Below are 17,119 nucleotides of genomic sequence, written 5' to 3' on the forward strand. Positions count from 1 at the left end.
TTCTTCTCAGCATATCATTTTTGGGATATTTTGAGGCATATAGAGAATGTATTCTCGCACAAAATTGTTCATTTGTGTCTCTTATAAAATTGTTAGCTCATGGCTTGCATCTATTAACCTTTGCGGTAATTCCTAGGTTAATCATGGGGGAATTGAAGTTTGGGTTTGGAACAGGTCGACATCAAACTATAGTGACTTCTTTAACATATTGTCTTTAACTTGTGGGAGGGGTATATTGTCACTGAGGGTTTGGTCACTGGGGTCAATTTTGGTTTCCAGGTCCATTGTTCAGAAACTACCTCGCAACATCTATGGGGTAACAGAGATATAAACTTTCCACACAGAGGGGATAGGATGGATTTCGAGAGATGGTCGAAAGGGATTCGACGCGTAAGTCTGTGACACATAAATAGTTTTTTGAGGTCATCAAATATCATGACTATACGGTCATGTGGTATATGGGTCCATAATGATTATCAAAGGCGATATTCATGTATTTATATATTGTACTGATTGCTGGGGTTCTCAGGATTTATGTGATTATATAGTTCGATAAAGCACTGGATACTGAGATTCAAATATAATGTTACCTGATATGTAATATGGTTTGTGGTCGAAGAAACAATGATCATAGGTAACTGTTGTTTTCGTAGACGTAGCTGGGATGAAAATTGCCTGGAGTGTATGGTGAGTACTCTTCGTTGGTCGAGGTATGATGAAAATATATGCTTCTAGGTTGTATCTGCGCTGGGAAACTCATTGCAATGCTCATTATCCAATTTGCCAATCAGCTTCCTGTAATAAAAATAACGAGGCAGAATCACGCGGTTTTTAAAGTAGATGCTTATGGTACAAAAAAGTCACGTATTGATCAGTTACATGAATTTTACGCTATGAGACGGGGTTAAATAAATACACTAAAATTAGTACAGAAAACTAAATTTTTATCGTGTTCAACAATCTTTCAACACTCAGTTAATTTTACATTAGATTTAAAATAATTATTTAAACAGAATTTATGCTACATGGTTAATTTTGAGGTCTAATTTTACAACATATTTCATGCCTGTATTGTTCACGCACGTCCGTGCTGTTTAAGAAACGCATGTTGCAGCGTCATAACCACTCGGTTTTACGTAAAGAACCTTACAATGAGGGAACAAGAAATAGCAAGGACGAGTGGAGACCTCTATACCCACTCGTTTTCTAATGTCTTCCCTATTTCCTGGGTTAGACGTTCTCATGGGGCTCCGGGTTTAACCCCTGCATTTCAGCTGTTGCCCCGTGTTCTTCTATTGGTTTTCGTCTTATTAGTCTTAGGATTTTTATGTAATTACAAGTCAATAGGATTCTTAGGGTCAGGGAAGTCGCGAATACGAAACATACGGCCAATAGTATGTTCCACCAGAAATTGGTCGATTCTTTGAGTTCATTCGTGTTTCTTTCTAGTCTTGTTACTTGTTGAAACAAGGCCTCGAAGGGTTTGGGGTCCAATTTTTATAAAGATCTTCCATGCGTCATGGCTAGTTAGCAATGAATTTTCATGCTTGAATATTACTCCATGTTTTACAATATCTTGGGCCGCTGCGTGAACAACGAGGATTATGATGATATTCTTAAGCCTCATCTTATTTTTTGTTTCTAGAATTAATTTATCATTAATTTTACCCGTTTTTCCCAAAATTCGTTTTTTTTTTTTTTTTTTTTCAAAGGCACTTTAATTTTTTTAACTTAGGTTTTTTTTTTTTATATAATCATTTTGTGGCATCTGCCAAAGAAAACTGATTTGTAGGCTTAAAACAGAATAAACATTTTAGGATTAGATAGGTTATGGAAGTAAAGTTGGGACTTCCAAGCTTTATTTTGGTTGTTATATGCCTTTATGACCGGTTGAGATATACCTTTAAAGCTTTATAGCTTAGTTAATAATCGCTATACAATCTAATTTTGCATTGTATTTTTCGAGTAAGCACTAAATAAATAAGTAAGCTAGCAGCACATAATTATACTGTTATTCTTTTTTTTTTTTTTTTTTTTTAACTTGTTCCCCCAAATAATATTTTTTTAAATATACATATCAAAAGAATCGCCTTTTAATGCTGATTCTAAATATGTGTAATTTAATTAGTTTCACTGCACCTATTTAAAAGTTACGTGTCACCTATTGTAATTGTAATCCGTGATAAGGTTTCTGTTGGCTTTCTAGGCACAATCTATTTGTCGACTAATTGGGATATAAGGGACTATTGGCTTCACTCTATTTGATTTCTACAATCAGATCGTATTTATCTTATATAAAATCTATCTAATATTCGACTAAACTCAACTGATTTATAATCAGACTAGACTTGAGGATGATACGTCATTGAGTAACCGTAAGAGCGGACCAGAATTATCAATATCAGCTATCCCAAAAGGATGCATTGCCTTCTCTGTTTTTCCTAATGTGGGCTTATATTCTTTGTAAACAAGCATGAACACTGGCTTGTTTTACATCTACTTGGCTCTAAAGCAGCCATGGTTTAAAATTCAAATTTGAACTTTCTTGTGACTCGTTTTGCGGAGCTAATTCAGAATTGGAATTTTTTCTAACACCATTATTCAGATGAAGGTCATCTGCGTAGGTAAAGGAGATCCTTTTAAGACCTATCCGCGTGCCTCCTTTTTCTGTGATTAAATGTTTTTTTCGCCGAATTTCTCGCCTTATGCAGATTTCCAGTCACAGCTGGGTAACAACTCTTTTGTTTTTGCTTCCTTCAGCGACTTTTGCTAAGCTTCCACTTTTGTTTTCTCACATATAAGGTTACTTTTATCGTTTTTTTTTCATCCGTTTCCTCAAGTAATTTAATTATATATCTATATATCTTTTCCTTCCCTTTGCTTGTGAAACTACATAACTAACCTAGTATTTGTTAGCTTTAACAAAGGTAATTCTATTACTTATTACGTCGTAAAATGCTATATTTTCGAAGCATCTCTACTCCTAATACGCTCGGAAATGGCAGCTTCCAACCTATAATTATTCGGACCACAACTAATGTGTTTCCTTTGCTAAATTGTAGCAGTGTTATCCTTGAACAATAAGTTTATAGCCTGTACCTGTAGTAAGACTGAGTTAGGACCCTATTTGCTACTATTATGCCTAAAATCCTTTTGTTTCTACCAACGTTTCATCGGTCCAGCTAGATTTTGTTTTTCTTCACGTATTATCTTTTATTTTATTCTTTCAATTCACGGTACAAATACTTTATTATTTAGTATTATCCGGCACTACTACATTGCATTTATTACTAACACTAAAAAAATTACTAATTATACACTTGCTTCTACTTGTTAAAAACTGAATACTATTTTTTGTTTACTTTTACAATTCTTTATTTAGCCTTTTCATCATTTTTTTCATTGTACCCAACTCTTTCAGGGAATTCAAATTTTTATCGAATAACCAAAGTTAAAGCAAAGCTGCTCGAAGTTTTGCTAATTCGAGAGCCGGTAAAAGCGAAGTCCATTTACCTTCCTCTTTTGACAAATCCATTTTTGTTTCAATATACAATTTTTATTTAGTCAACTCAACTCAGTTTTCCCAACTTCCACCAGCTAAAACTTAAAGAAAATAAAAATATAGTATATATGTATACAAGCATTGAATCAACTCAAAATAAATTTATTTTTTCACTTAACCTTTTTGGGGGAGGCTATTATCTCCTATGAGATATCTAAAGGGTTTCCCTGTAGTAGCTTAGCGACAATAGGCCTAATCACTTTACTTATATGTCTATATCTCCCTAATAATTAAATTTAAATTAAAAAGTTTTATAGCCTAATTAGTTCACAAGTTTTCCTCCAATTTCTGACTGCGCTATTTCTAGTGATGGAATTTATTTGTGTGCTTATAAAAATGTGGCTGTAAAAGAAAGGGGACTGGGCTTAATTGTGGTCATAATACCGACCGCGCCATTTGTAAAGATGAAATTTATTGTGTGTGTATACTAATGTGGCTATAAAGGGAAAGACTGGGCTTGATTGCAGTAATAAATATCGACCGCGTCAAATCTAATATCGTAATTTAAAACTGTGAACTTACACCTTATAAGTTCTCCGATAGCGCCGCTTATAGCGCCAAAGATTGTGTCATCTAGCCCTGCGCCACAACGATGGGAAGTGAAGTAAATTTATAACCGCGCCACCCTCAATTATTGAGAGAAAATAACATGTGTAGCCATATAAATGTCACCTCTTTTCTTCGAGCGATCTGAAGATCAGATTCCCTGGGAACGTGCTTTTGGAGACATACGAACTAATTAGCTATCATTAGGCTAGATACGGACATATAAAATGAAATAAACACAGGTAAAAAGCAATGGATTTATTGGGACTTACATATTTAGGTGCACGGCAGTGAGTCACTTCAAACGACAACAATGGTGACAGAGATATAACAATCAAAGAATTGCCCAGATCGTACGCCGAGTAATTCTGTCTAAGTGGTCCTGATTCTCAAATACGAATACCTTCAAAAAGCACTTTTACCCCACTACCAAACGCAGTTCTTTCGTCCTGCGCTGTAAGGACTGGCTCGCAATTGGCTCAAGTGGCCCAAGGATGCGAATCCTTCGTCCAATAATACGTCTTAAATATTTTTGATGATTTAGACGTTCGCACGGTTCTTATCGTTTAAACTTCCTGCGAAAGTGACTGCACTTTTTCTCTTTGCTGATTAAGGACTTTTCATTTTTGAAACTAGATTTAGCTTAATTATAGGAAGTCGGAATTATCTTTAGAAGGAAGGAACTTTATTTTGGTATTTTAAATATATCGCATTTTGCTCATGGTACAGTTACAGGAGCAAATAGACAAGGTCCCAGGTAGAAATATGATGTTATTACTGGGAGATTTTAACGCCCAGGTTGGTAGAAATAGGGATAGATGGTATCCCAGCCTAGGTAAATTTGGTGTAGGAAAAGAAAATAGTAATGGATACAGACTTTTGCAATTTTGTAGGTATAGCAATCTAGTTATAACCAATACGGTGTTTGGTCATAAAATGGCTCATAAGTTAACATTGTATTCACGTGATGGTAAGACAGCAAACCTTATTGATTATGTTATAGTAAACCAAAGACTGGCAGGATCAATACAAGATACTAGGGTATATAGGAGTGCTGTTATTGATGTTAAAAGTAAAGATCACCATCTAGTAGTGTCAAGGGTTGATTTAAAACTGAAATATTGGAAGGGTAAGTATCTCCCGGGAAATTATGATGTTGATAGACTCCAGGATGAGAATTTGAGAGAAACTTTCCAGGAACAGTTGAATACTAAACTTAAGAGCTTAAAACTTGATAATATGGAAAAGGGTTGATATCATTTTAAAAATACAATTTTTTAACTTTCGGAAGGTGTATTAGGGAAGAAAGCCAGAACTACAGCTAAGAATATTAGCGAAAAAGCTTTATGATTAAAAGAAAGCAGAAAGGACTTGTACAAGAATTATCTGAGTGATAGATCATCTGAAAACAAAAGAAACTTAAAAAAAGTGGAGAAAGCATTAAAATATGAACTAAGGAGGTGTGAAGTGGAGGCCATGGATAAAATTGCCGAAGATCTGGAAGATGCAGCTAGACGTCATATTAGGAAAATATTGTACTGGCACGTTAACAAATTGAGAGGGAGTAGTCAATCCGGACTTGTCCCAGTTAAAGATAGGAATGGGGTCGCAATTAGCGATATGGAAAAAACTAAAGAGAGATGGGCCGAACATTTTGAGAACTTGCTTAACCAAGATAGAGTTGCAGGAAAAAATATGGAGGAAAATGAAAAAGTTTGTGATACTTTGGATGTGAAGGAAGATTTGTTTTTTGAGGAGGAATTAGTAACGGTACTAAAAGGATTAAAAATAATAAGGCTCCAGGTGCTGATAGGGTGGTAAATGAGTTTCTTAAATATGGTGGCTCTGATGTCATAAATAAATTATTGAAGATTATGAATATGATTTTTGAAGAAAAGGAAGTACCCAACAATTTTAGAAAAACCTTACTTAAACCAGTACAATAGAACTTTGGCGAAAGTGAGCGTGGCAACTACTTAGGAATTAGTCTGATCTCTCTAGGTAGGAAATTATTTATTAATATGAGGCATTTTAGACTGAGAAATGCCACAAACAAAATTTTAAGATAAAAACATTGCAGTTTTAGAAAAGGTAGAGGATGTGTCGACCAAATTTTCACTATTAGGCTAATAATTGAGAAGTGCCTGAGTTTTCAAACACCTCTGGTTCTCAGTTTTATAGATTATGAGCAAGCGTTCGATTCTGTTGATAGAAGAACTTTAGTAAAGGTTTTATCCTTGTATGATATACCAGAAAAATACATTAAAGTGATTAGTGCTATGTACAAGAATAACAGTGCTGCGGTTAACGTTGGAAATGAGGTTAGCAGCTGGTTTTGTACTAAATCAGGAGTTAAGCAGGGTTGTGTCCTATCCCCTTTTATATGGATTATTTTGATGGACTTTGTTTTAAGGAGCACAGGAAAGGGAATGGGAGACCACAGAATTAAATGGGGAGGAAAAAGTCTCCCGGACTTGGATTATGCTGATGATTTAAGCATCCTAGAGGAAAGTTTGAGCAAAATGAATGAAGTTTTAGAGGTTTTGCGAGTTCATGGTGCTAGAATTGGTTTGAAAATTAATGTTTGGAAGACTCAGTCACTAAGGCTAGGAATAAGTGAAGATGAAAAGGTGACGTTGGGTAATGAAAAGATTGATCAGGTGGGCAGGTTCACTTACCTTGGTAGTATTATTAGTAAAGATGGTGGGAGCAGTGAAGATGTTAAAAATAGAATAGGCAAGGCTCAGGGTGTTTTTTCACAGTTTTAAAAAGACTGGAAGAATAGGAAGATAAGTCTGCAAACCATGATTAGAATATTAGAAGCTGGAGTAATAACAACGGTCGAATATGGCTCCGAAGTATGAGTGCTTCGAAAAACGGATGTTGATGTATTAGATGTCTTCCAAAAAAACTGCTTACGGATTGTTTTGGGTACCTGACTGACTGTCAATATTTCAAACAAGAGGCTATACGAAAAACGTGGTTCAATACCACTTTGCAGGGCTATAATGAAAGAAAGGTTGAGGTGGCTAGGGCACGTTGTGCGGATGAAGCACGAAAGATTGCCGAAGATAGTTCTTTTCGGCATACCATCTAGGGCTAAACGGAAAGCAGGTCGTCCCCGTCTGGGGTGGGAGGACGTCATAAAGAAAGATTTAAAGGAAATGAGAACTTCGTGGGTGGGTGTAAAAGGGAGGCTTTGAATAGATTGGGATGGAGGAGGAGCTAGCGTAGCTGTGTTGGCCTCAGGCGGCTTGGTGCTGTGGTTAGTTATTAGAAGTAGTAGTAATAGTATATATATATATATATATATATATATATATATATATATATATATATATATATATATATATATATATATATATATATATATATATATATATATATACTACTAACAACTCACCGCAGCACCTAGCCGCCTGAGGCCAGCACAGCTACGCACGCTCCTCCTCCATCCCAATCTATTCAAAGAAAATTGAGGATAGTGTAGCAGAGGTCTTTGCTAAAATATCTGCTTTGTTTTTGTTGTTTATTTTATTATTTTTATTGTTCTTCATTGGCTACAATCATCTTAATTTGGTTTTGTTTCTTTTTAATATTTTTTTGTACCTCTTGTAAGTTTTTTAAGGATGTCAATATCTCAGGTTTTGTTTTGCAAATATATGGATGGTTCAGTGTTAAAGTAAGCCAAGTTTACCACATAGACTTATTTGCTGAAATAATTACTGAACTTGCTGAACTTCTTTGCTGAGTAGATAGCGCATAACCAATCACTAATCTTCAGCTATGAAAACAATCATGTGATGTCATACATTGGGTACCCAAAGCCAAGCGAGTATTTCTTGTCATACTGTTTTAAATTTCTGATGAATTGTATGTATTATGAATTATAAAAAAAAAATCGCATGCTGACCAAAGGTCTGCGTTGCATAGGTAAGGGTTGTGATAGTTGAACATAAATATCAATTGTGGGCAGAAAAAAACCGGACAAAAAAACAAATCTGTGACCATGACTGAATCTCAATTAATATGTGACACCAAACCGTGGCGTTTTACTTGATAAGAGAGAAGTATGAGGACATTCATTTTAACTTTTTATCGCCATATCCAATCCAATATATTATAGCAATTAGTGCTTAATTTTTCTGCAACAGCCATTTCCTAATTAATCTATAGGAAATATTGAAAAAAAACGTGATGTTTGACTAAAAAAAAAATTAAAATAAAATCATTACAGATATAAGCAAAAGATAAATATTTATTTGAATAACGTGTATAAAATGTATAGTCAGAATAACTGTAGTCAGATTCATGCAGACTCATTTTCTTGAATCTTTCATGTTTTCAGGTAATGTTTAAGAGTTGTTTTTTTATATATTTCATGAATAGAGCACATAATGTAGCGAATTTTATGAACTGACATAATAAAGTTTAAGGACATATTATTGAATTTCTAAAGGGAGTGGTAGCTCCTCAGACAGAGGTAGCTCTTCATCTTGGCTCTATAATCTTTCTCTTGTTTCTAAATTATTTGTTTAACACAGGGATGGGTCTATCACGCCTCTCAATCTCGTTAAGCCATGACAGTTGGAGGGGGGATGCATTATCAAAAATCTAAGGGAATTCCCAAAGAAACATTTCTTTATGAAAATCCCCCCTCAGAAAGTCTTTTTTTAAATCCATGGGCCAAAGCCCCCTCCCGTATTTGACGCTACTGCTTCCTCTAAAAATATTCATGGCTTGGTTGATAATTGACACCATCAAAGCTTGGCTTGTTACTTTTGGAAGTGGGATAGAATAAAAGTAAAGTAGCATGGCAATCACCAAAAGGTTTATATTGCCATAACCTGTTGAAAATTGACTTATTTAACACAAGAATCGTGGTAATTTTTGAGGAATTATAACTTACCGGTACGAAAAGGGCGATATTAACAAGAAAACTGAATGGACAAGTATTCCATATAAAATTAAAAAGAAGCGATCATTTTATTGTGAACTTATAGGGGGAAATAAAAGTTTTACCACTTACCTATGGCTACTGAGTAACTAGAGGACTCTTAAGCAGTATAACAGCTCATTTTCGAAAACCGTCGGATGCAACCTGGGTTTGGGGCACAGTGCCATATAAAGATGGTTTTTACTTTACCCTTTTCCACCTAGGAAAACCATTTTAATGAAGCTGCCAGTCAATTTCATTTTAAAAAACATGGTCAAGAAAGAATTAATGGAAAAATTACAGTAAAGATCAATAATACCAAGGAAATACATCATTTTTAAGCTGTGACTGGCAAACATTTTAGACAATCTCTCTTTTGCCTCACAGACTTACATAAATTTAAGTGAAAACTGCATAGAATTGTAGCCAGGCCAAAAGGGGTTCAGCCCCTTGGTAAATGATATATTTTTACAAGCGTTGGTAAAACCTATACCCAAGCCAGAGGGAGGGAGCCATGTTCCTGGCGCCCAAAAAATGTTTTATTTATGATCTGTAATATTATAGTCAGCAACTTAGGACATCCACAGCATTGTCTACAAAAAAAAAATAGAGAAGGAAGGCCAGATGGCTCATAGATAGGGTTTCAAAAACAAGGCAAAATGTTGCTTTCCACCTAGCTTACCCATCAGCAAGACCATATCCAGAGGGGGGGGGGGGTCGGGGGTTTCAATTCCACCCCCCGGAATGTTTGTCCGACTTGACATAACAAAACACAAATGAATAGAAATAAATTTTTTATGTGTTTTTTGAATTTTTTTATACCCCCCTCCCCCTCGAAAAAAATCATTTTGTAACCCCCCCCCCCACCCCAAAAAAACAATTAAAAGTCCTGGATACGGCCCTGCTAATCAGTATCAACACCAATTTGTCAAAAAGAAGAATGAAATGAAGGAAAAGCAAGAGAAAAACATTCGTAGTATCTCTGCAATCTTCCACATGACTCAGCCTTCAAAATTGGTAATTTTACTGTCAAGGGGTGCTATCAATGTATGAAAATACATACACCAATCACCTCTCCTTTTACCTTAATCCTGTAGCATTTTGCAGCATTCTATCGTCCAATGAAAATCCTACAGAAGATTCCTGTCTGACTAATCACTTGGCACATTATGAATTTTAAGGGGACTAAAAAGACTCAGGAGTGACAAGCCTATTAGTGTATGTAGCATAAGTCCTAGGATGCTAAAACATATTGCCCTGGCTGTAATGATGGCTGTGAAGATGGTGTTTGCATGCCACACTTTGTTCTCGAGGACTGGAGGTGATCAGTCATCTTGCCATTATAGAAAAAAAAGCCAGCAGAAGCAACTGCATTAGCTACTGAGGGATAGCTAAAGCAGTCCAAGAATCAGCCAGCCAGAGTTTTGTATGATTATGTTCATGACATCTTTGCTTAATTGGCCATCAGATAGAAGAGACATCCAATGAGTTCCAGCAGAAACATCGAATCCTTTGTCAACTTTCATATCAGATGACACATGAGGTCCTTCAGTTAACTAAATAAGAAAAGGCAAGCTTTTCTTGTTTTTATTATTGCAATTTTGTGTAAAACAAAAATCTGGATACTGGTGATCGGCTCAAGTTGGATAATGAAGAGTTTCCTTTGTAATCACAATGTATATGTAGTAAAGCCTATCCCCACAGTAACCCAAGAGCATAAAACTGTATCGACAAAGGTGTAATATCCGTGGTTGACTAAAAATCGATCCACAATTATGTTTTGCACCTAAGAAAGTTATATATGATATATATATATATATATATATATATATATATATATATATATATATATATATATATATATATATATATATATATATATATATATATATATATATATATATATATATATATATATATATATATATATATATGTATATATATATATATATATATATATATATATATATATATATATATATATATATATTATATATATATATATATATATATATATATATATATATATATATATATATATATATGTATTAAAAATCAAGATGTATAATAACGGGTGCTTCACAGTCAGACTTAATTTCTCGGAAAAGAAGAAAAGCCACCATAATGATCCAGAGAAATCTTTTCCAATCCCCCCCCCCCCTCCATGAATGGATCACGTTCTTGTTTTTTTCTTACTACATTTTTGCCCTAAAACCTATTTCCCTGCCTCCCCCGCACACCACTGGTATTCTGGCGTCTCCCCTCCCCCCTGAAATTTTTGTTTGTGGGCGCCACGTAGCACAGAAAATATTTAGAACTGTCTGAGGATTTTGACCATATTTTCTTGAAATCTCGACATGATTCTTCCGTTTTGACTAAGCAGAAGCAGTTATTATGAAATAATAATCACTTACCAGCCAAAACAAATATCCTAGTTGGATTCAAGGCAATGTTTTATACATAAGTTTATCTTCCCCTTTTTTTCGTGGATACTCTGCTCACAGGCAGAAAAACACCCGCAGCTTTGGCTACGGGAACGGGACAGGTTAAGCTTCCGATTCACTGTTGTTGCCCTATGCACCTCCAGACATAAAAGGACCTGAGAACCAAGAGTGGCTTGAAGGGGAAACTCCCAGTCACTTTTGTTTCAGACCGAAGTTGAAAAAATCGTTTGCCCGATCAGCAAATATGAATTTGAGATCAATAAGAGGTTTCAATTCGTGTGCTAAAAAAATTGAATTACACTATATTCTTTTCTAGATAATAATAATTTAGCATGTCGGTTATGTCTGAAAGCTATGACGGTAAGCTATTGAGCGAAAATTCTCTTTGGAGAGTGTATATCACTCTCCTGAGTGATTACTCATATGGTTTTCGGATACTTACAAGAGAGTATGCATTTTTCTTCTTTTTTTTTCCTAAATGCAAGCACCTATACCTCATTATGTATATTGCATGCACTCAATACGTTGGAAGGGGGGGGGGGTGGTGAGGGGACTTTAAATTTGGGAAATAGGGAGTATTTCTTTTTTCTGGTCCTCACAAAACAATGTATTCTATGCTCTTTTTTGTTGTGTTTGTATGCAAAACAGTTTTTGACTCTCCAACAAGCTCTTTAACTGGTGACCAAATATTGAACTTTTCTTTCTTAAATATTTTAGACATATTTCGGGCGAAATTGTTGGTGAATGGGATGAAATACCCGAAACACCAGAATCTGAAGAGCGAAAGAACGTATTAATTGAATTAACGAAACAAATAGCACCTTATCAGATGAAGCTGAATGCAGAGGCTGAGGCGTGTGATCTTTTAATGGAAATTGAAAGACTGGATATGCTGGAGCAATATGTGGATGAATCCGCCTATCAAAGAGTTTGTCTTTACCTTACCAGGTAAGCCTTAAATTTGTGTTAACCTGTTAACCTATATAAGAAAAATAGGTTAACACAAGTTAAAATCTGTGCAGAATCAAGTCACTAGAGGTAATTATTTCTGTTAGTAAAGAAACCTACATTAGAAGTTTAATTCCTTTAGTTGATGTTTTAGAGTAACATTTGAGGAATCGAAATTTGTGAATCTTGATCAACGTGTCTACTGAAGGGAAATTGGGTATACCAGAGTATTTATAAGTGATAAATCTTTAAGTTTAGTGTTAAAGTAAAAATTTGTACCCTAAATAATTTAAAGGACCACACTGTCTCCATTTATAAATGAAATGAAAGTAACAGACAAGACTTTTAATTAAGACTGCGATAAATGCACATTTTAAATACTCTAATATTTCGGCTCAATACCCAGGATCCAGGATTTTCTTAAATTTGAGTCATTCAAGAGCCAAATTGATTAACACAAGTTGACAGTTGTTTTTGAATTTATAGCATTGAATATATTTGACTTATTAGTTCCTTCGAGAATTCAAAGATTTGAGAATTTTGATAAAGTTGTCTGCTGCATGCAATCCAGATATAGCAGAACGTTTATAGTTGAACAATTTTCGAGTTTACTGATAAAGGAAAGTTGTGTGTTCTAAATAGTTTCTTAGACCACGCCGTTGAAGACCAAAGTCGAAAAATAAAGATCAGCAATGTATCCTACTAGTCACTTTTCTCTGTTGATGAATGGAGTTGAACGTTTTGAATAATTTTGAGCTTTTCATTTCTTTTGCTTTCTTTTCTTTTCATTGTATTATGATTAGTTTGTGTTCTATTTTGTAGCTAAAAGTGGCCATTTTAGCTATTTCTTCTTGGATTTTGTGTAGAAAAGAAATTTCCAAGTAATTCTTAAGAAACGACTGTTTTTTTTTATCCAGACATATACGGATAATCTGCGCCAAGGTCAGTACAATTTGCTGGATAGTAAAATAAAATTGATTCGTCCTAATTAACCATCTAATTTATATGACCTATAGCATTAGTTTCTACTAATAAAAAAATGATGTGATTTAAACAATGATTCCATCAAATTGGTATAATATTTTACTTTTGCACTCAATCCTTTATCGCTTAAGTCCAATCATTAAGCGAGGAGGCTGGGGGGGGTGTAAGGTTTTTTATTGGGAGGAAACAATATTCTTGAGTCTCCACCTATCCCTTCTTTAGTTTTTCAAGATAGTCAGGGCCCTTGACCCCGTCGTCTCTATTCAGGGCCATTGACGTAACCTCTCTTGCCACACAAGCCAACTTTTGTTTGTTAAACTATGGTTAGGCTTATATCAGTTCATTTATATTGTAGAGAATATTTGAAGGCTGGCCAGATTATAATAACTAAGGTATAACAACTGGGCCTAAAATCTATCGACCTGCTAAAGAACCAGTCTTTAATAAGAAAGAAACAACGAAAGACTAATGAGTAAAATAAACGAAAGTATTTTCGTCCTAATTCTCTCAATCCTCAGTAATTTAGTAGCAGGAATTACCGAATAGCATTCGGTAAAGCAGGAATGCCAACCGATACCTACGGGTTTCTCTGCTTGAATTATCATTTGTTCATATAAGCTATTTTTACCTTTATTCTAGTCTGAATATCTACAATTCTACCACTTAACTGTAGAAGTGGACACATTGAAATAGTTGATTTTTGGAGAGGAAGTGCAAAGGGGCAAGAAAAGATGATGAATTTCAATTTTTTAATCATTCCCTTTCTTTCACATATTTAGATTTATCTGTTTTATCTGTCTTAATTGTGTAATTTTAAGGTTTGAAAAACTAATTGGAAAATCTTTTTTTGTTGTTCTTATTCTTGTTTAATTCTTATTATTATCATCGTCATTGTTTATCTATTCTTTTCTCACTGGGTTTGGCTGTCTTCTGGTTTACTCCTTTTCTTCCCTTTTCTCAGTTCTTTTCCAATGACCTTTCACACCAAATTTTCCCTAATTTAATTCTAGTGTTCTTCATACGAGCTCAAAAAAAAAAAATATTTATCACTATATTTCTTTTGCAGCTGCGTGCCATATGTGCCGGCTCCAGAGAACACCAATCTCTTATTTTGCGCCCTGAAGTTGTATAGGAAGTTTGGCCAGGCTCCTCATGCCATGAGACTTGCCATGCAGCTAAATAATAAGAAGCTGATCGAGGATATATTTAATTCTTGCTCAGATTGGTAAGTCACGAGCTTCATGTTTAATTTGAATAATATTTATAATTATTTAATGAACCGATCGAGCTTTTTCGGTCCAAATTTATTGGATTTTCCACGGTTGACTAAAATGGAGAATTAAAATTAAATTTGATTATTTTTGTTATCGGGGGAGCCAGATATAAGTTATGCTGACTTCAGTCTTATAAAGAAAAATCGATTCTCCTAAGGAGGGCTGGCTTCTTGTAAAAGAAAAGTATGGTTCAGGCTGATACATCATTGTCCATGAACATTTCAAATATTTTATTTCTAGGGGTCTTCAATTCCTGAGCCTCAACTCAGTTCCCTGAGTCTGCCCATAATAATATTTTCTCGAAATATTTCTTGGGGGGGGGGGGTTGGATTCGTAGTGTTAGAAACCACTTCCCCCTTTTCCTCCAAATTTCGGAGATTTGTCTTATAGACTCTTAATATGTGTTCAGTCATTCTGCCCAGTATAAGAAGAAAAGAAGTCCTACTCTGGTCTGATCAATCTTCAGCTTCTGATCCCATAAACAATTTATGCTATTGCAGGTTTATGATTTGTGTATATCAATGGTTTAAAATTATTGCAGTCTAACCATTCTGCTTGGCTGAAAGTCATTTCTGGATACATCCAGGAAACTGAAAGTGGCATAACCAACTATCTTAGGCGATGTTATTTTTTGCAAAAATAAATATTGATTAGCTGGGGGCAGAGCTTACTGAACACCCGACTCTGCTAATTTTGAGATTATTTTTGTTGTTTTGTCTTTCGGTGAAACCCAAAGAGTACGAGTAACTTATAAAGAGTGCGAATTGGCGCTAGTATTGGAAAAAAATACCAACGCCATCGAACGCTTGAAGTCTCTGGGGCTTTTTCAAGCTTGACAATTGTGTTGTTTTTCCAAATCTTAAGTCAGACACTCTAATTTTTTAACTACGACACTTGTAATGTTATTTTGTTTGCCTTATAATTGTATTAAAAACCACCAAGGAACGCCAAATGCTTTTCTCCGATTTAGATGTAAAAATTACATTTAGATGTAAAATTACATCTTTTAAAAATTACATATTTAGATGTAAAATTACAGCTTTTCTCCGATTTAGATGTAAAATTACATTGATTTTCCGTGCGTTTCTGATTTACTAAATGTTTACATGCATCCCCTCTTCTCAAATAAAAAAGCCGATCTTACATACGTGCCAAGATCCAGCATTGTGATGTTCCGATAAATCCTTGTGGAGCCCCTGAAAAAAAAAAAAAATATGACGAGTTATGTAATGTCATTAAATGGGCATAGGAGAATACTCACTTAAATTATTCAGTTTAGTTGAAAAAGGGTATCTACAGAATTCTGGAAAAAAAATATCCTTGCTTAGAGTAATTTTTTCGATTTATGAATAAACGAGATTTATGAATAAAAGAATAAACGAGAGGAAGACAGATTTGTATCTTCGGTAACTTCAGTATTCTCGTTTATGAATAAACGAGATTTAGCCTATGAATAAAAGAATAAACGAGAGGAAGACAGATTGGTAACCTCGGTAATTCTTCGGTAACTTCGGCATTCTCGTTTACGAATAAACGAGAGGAAGGCAGATTGGTAACTTCGGTAATTCTTCGGTAACTTCGGTATCCTCGTTTATGAATAAATGAAATTTATTAATAAAAGAATAAACGAGAGGAAGACAGATTGGTAACTTCGGTAATTCTTCGGTAACTTCGGCATTCTCGTTTACGAATAAACGAGAGGAAGGCAGATTGGTAACTTCGGTAATTCTTCGGTAACTTCGGTATCCTCGTTTATGAATAAATGAAATTTATGAATAAAAGAATAAACGAGAGGAAGACAGATTGGTAACTTCGGTAGCGAAAGAGAAACCGAAAATTAGAATCTAGTATCTTCATATCTATACTTTATAGGACCAAGCCGGTGAGAGCAACACCTGCTCGAGCTCCTCTTCCACCTCAATCTATTTAAAAGTTCAATCTTTACTACCTCCCACCAAGTTTTAATTATTTTTAACTTCTTTATTATGACCCTTTCCAACCTCATGAGGTAGACATAAATGCATCAAATGCCAGTAATGCAGCATTGGAAGTCTGGAATGATGATTGCAACAGGAGTAAAAATCTTTAGGCTGCAAAATTGTTAAAACCCACAAATTAAATTTTTTTTAATTAAATATTTAACATATAAAGAGACATAAATTTTGGGTGCACAGTTTTTTTTTTGAAGAATTTGTTGGGTAATTTTGCATGCTGCTCAATGGTCTGCATTGCGCAGGTACCGATCTCCTGATTCAATGCCTTCGGCCGGGAATACAATGCGTGGTTGGGGGGAAATCATCCGACGCTTCCCGTGTTTTTACCCCAGATCTCTTTAGGTTTCCATTTAGAGCTGGGTTGGCTCCAAATTTGGAATAAAAATATAAATTATAATATTAGGCCACAATGTAAATAATTGTTATGTAAA

The 17,119-nt window shown here is 34.8% G+C and overlaps 1 protein-coding gene across 1 annotated transcript in view; it reads left to right on the forward strand.

Moving 5' to 3' along the window:
• Positions 1-17,119, forward strand: part of Rpn1 (regulatory particle non-ATPase 1) — an 81,345-nt gene that overhangs the window by 15,443 nt on the left and 48,783 nt on the right. The window contains exons 3-4 of the mRNA XM_089101691.1: positions 12,206-12,436; positions 14,487-14,645. Of these exons, the coding sequence (XP_088957817.1) occupies positions 12,206-12,436; positions 14,487-14,645 (390 nt within the window). The remainder of the gene's footprint in view (positions 1-12,205; positions 12,437-14,486; positions 14,646-17,119) is intronic.

The sequence above is a fragment of the Artemia sp. Qi Xiang Cuo genome, chromosome 15 (assembly GCF_049724085.1).
Source record: "Artemia sp. Qi Xiang Cuo chromosome 15, ASM4972408v1, whole genome shotgun sequence".
Taxonomy (NCBI): domain Eukaryota; kingdom Metazoa; phylum Arthropoda; class Branchiopoda; order Anostraca; family Artemiidae; genus Artemia; species Artemia sp. Qi Xiang Cuo.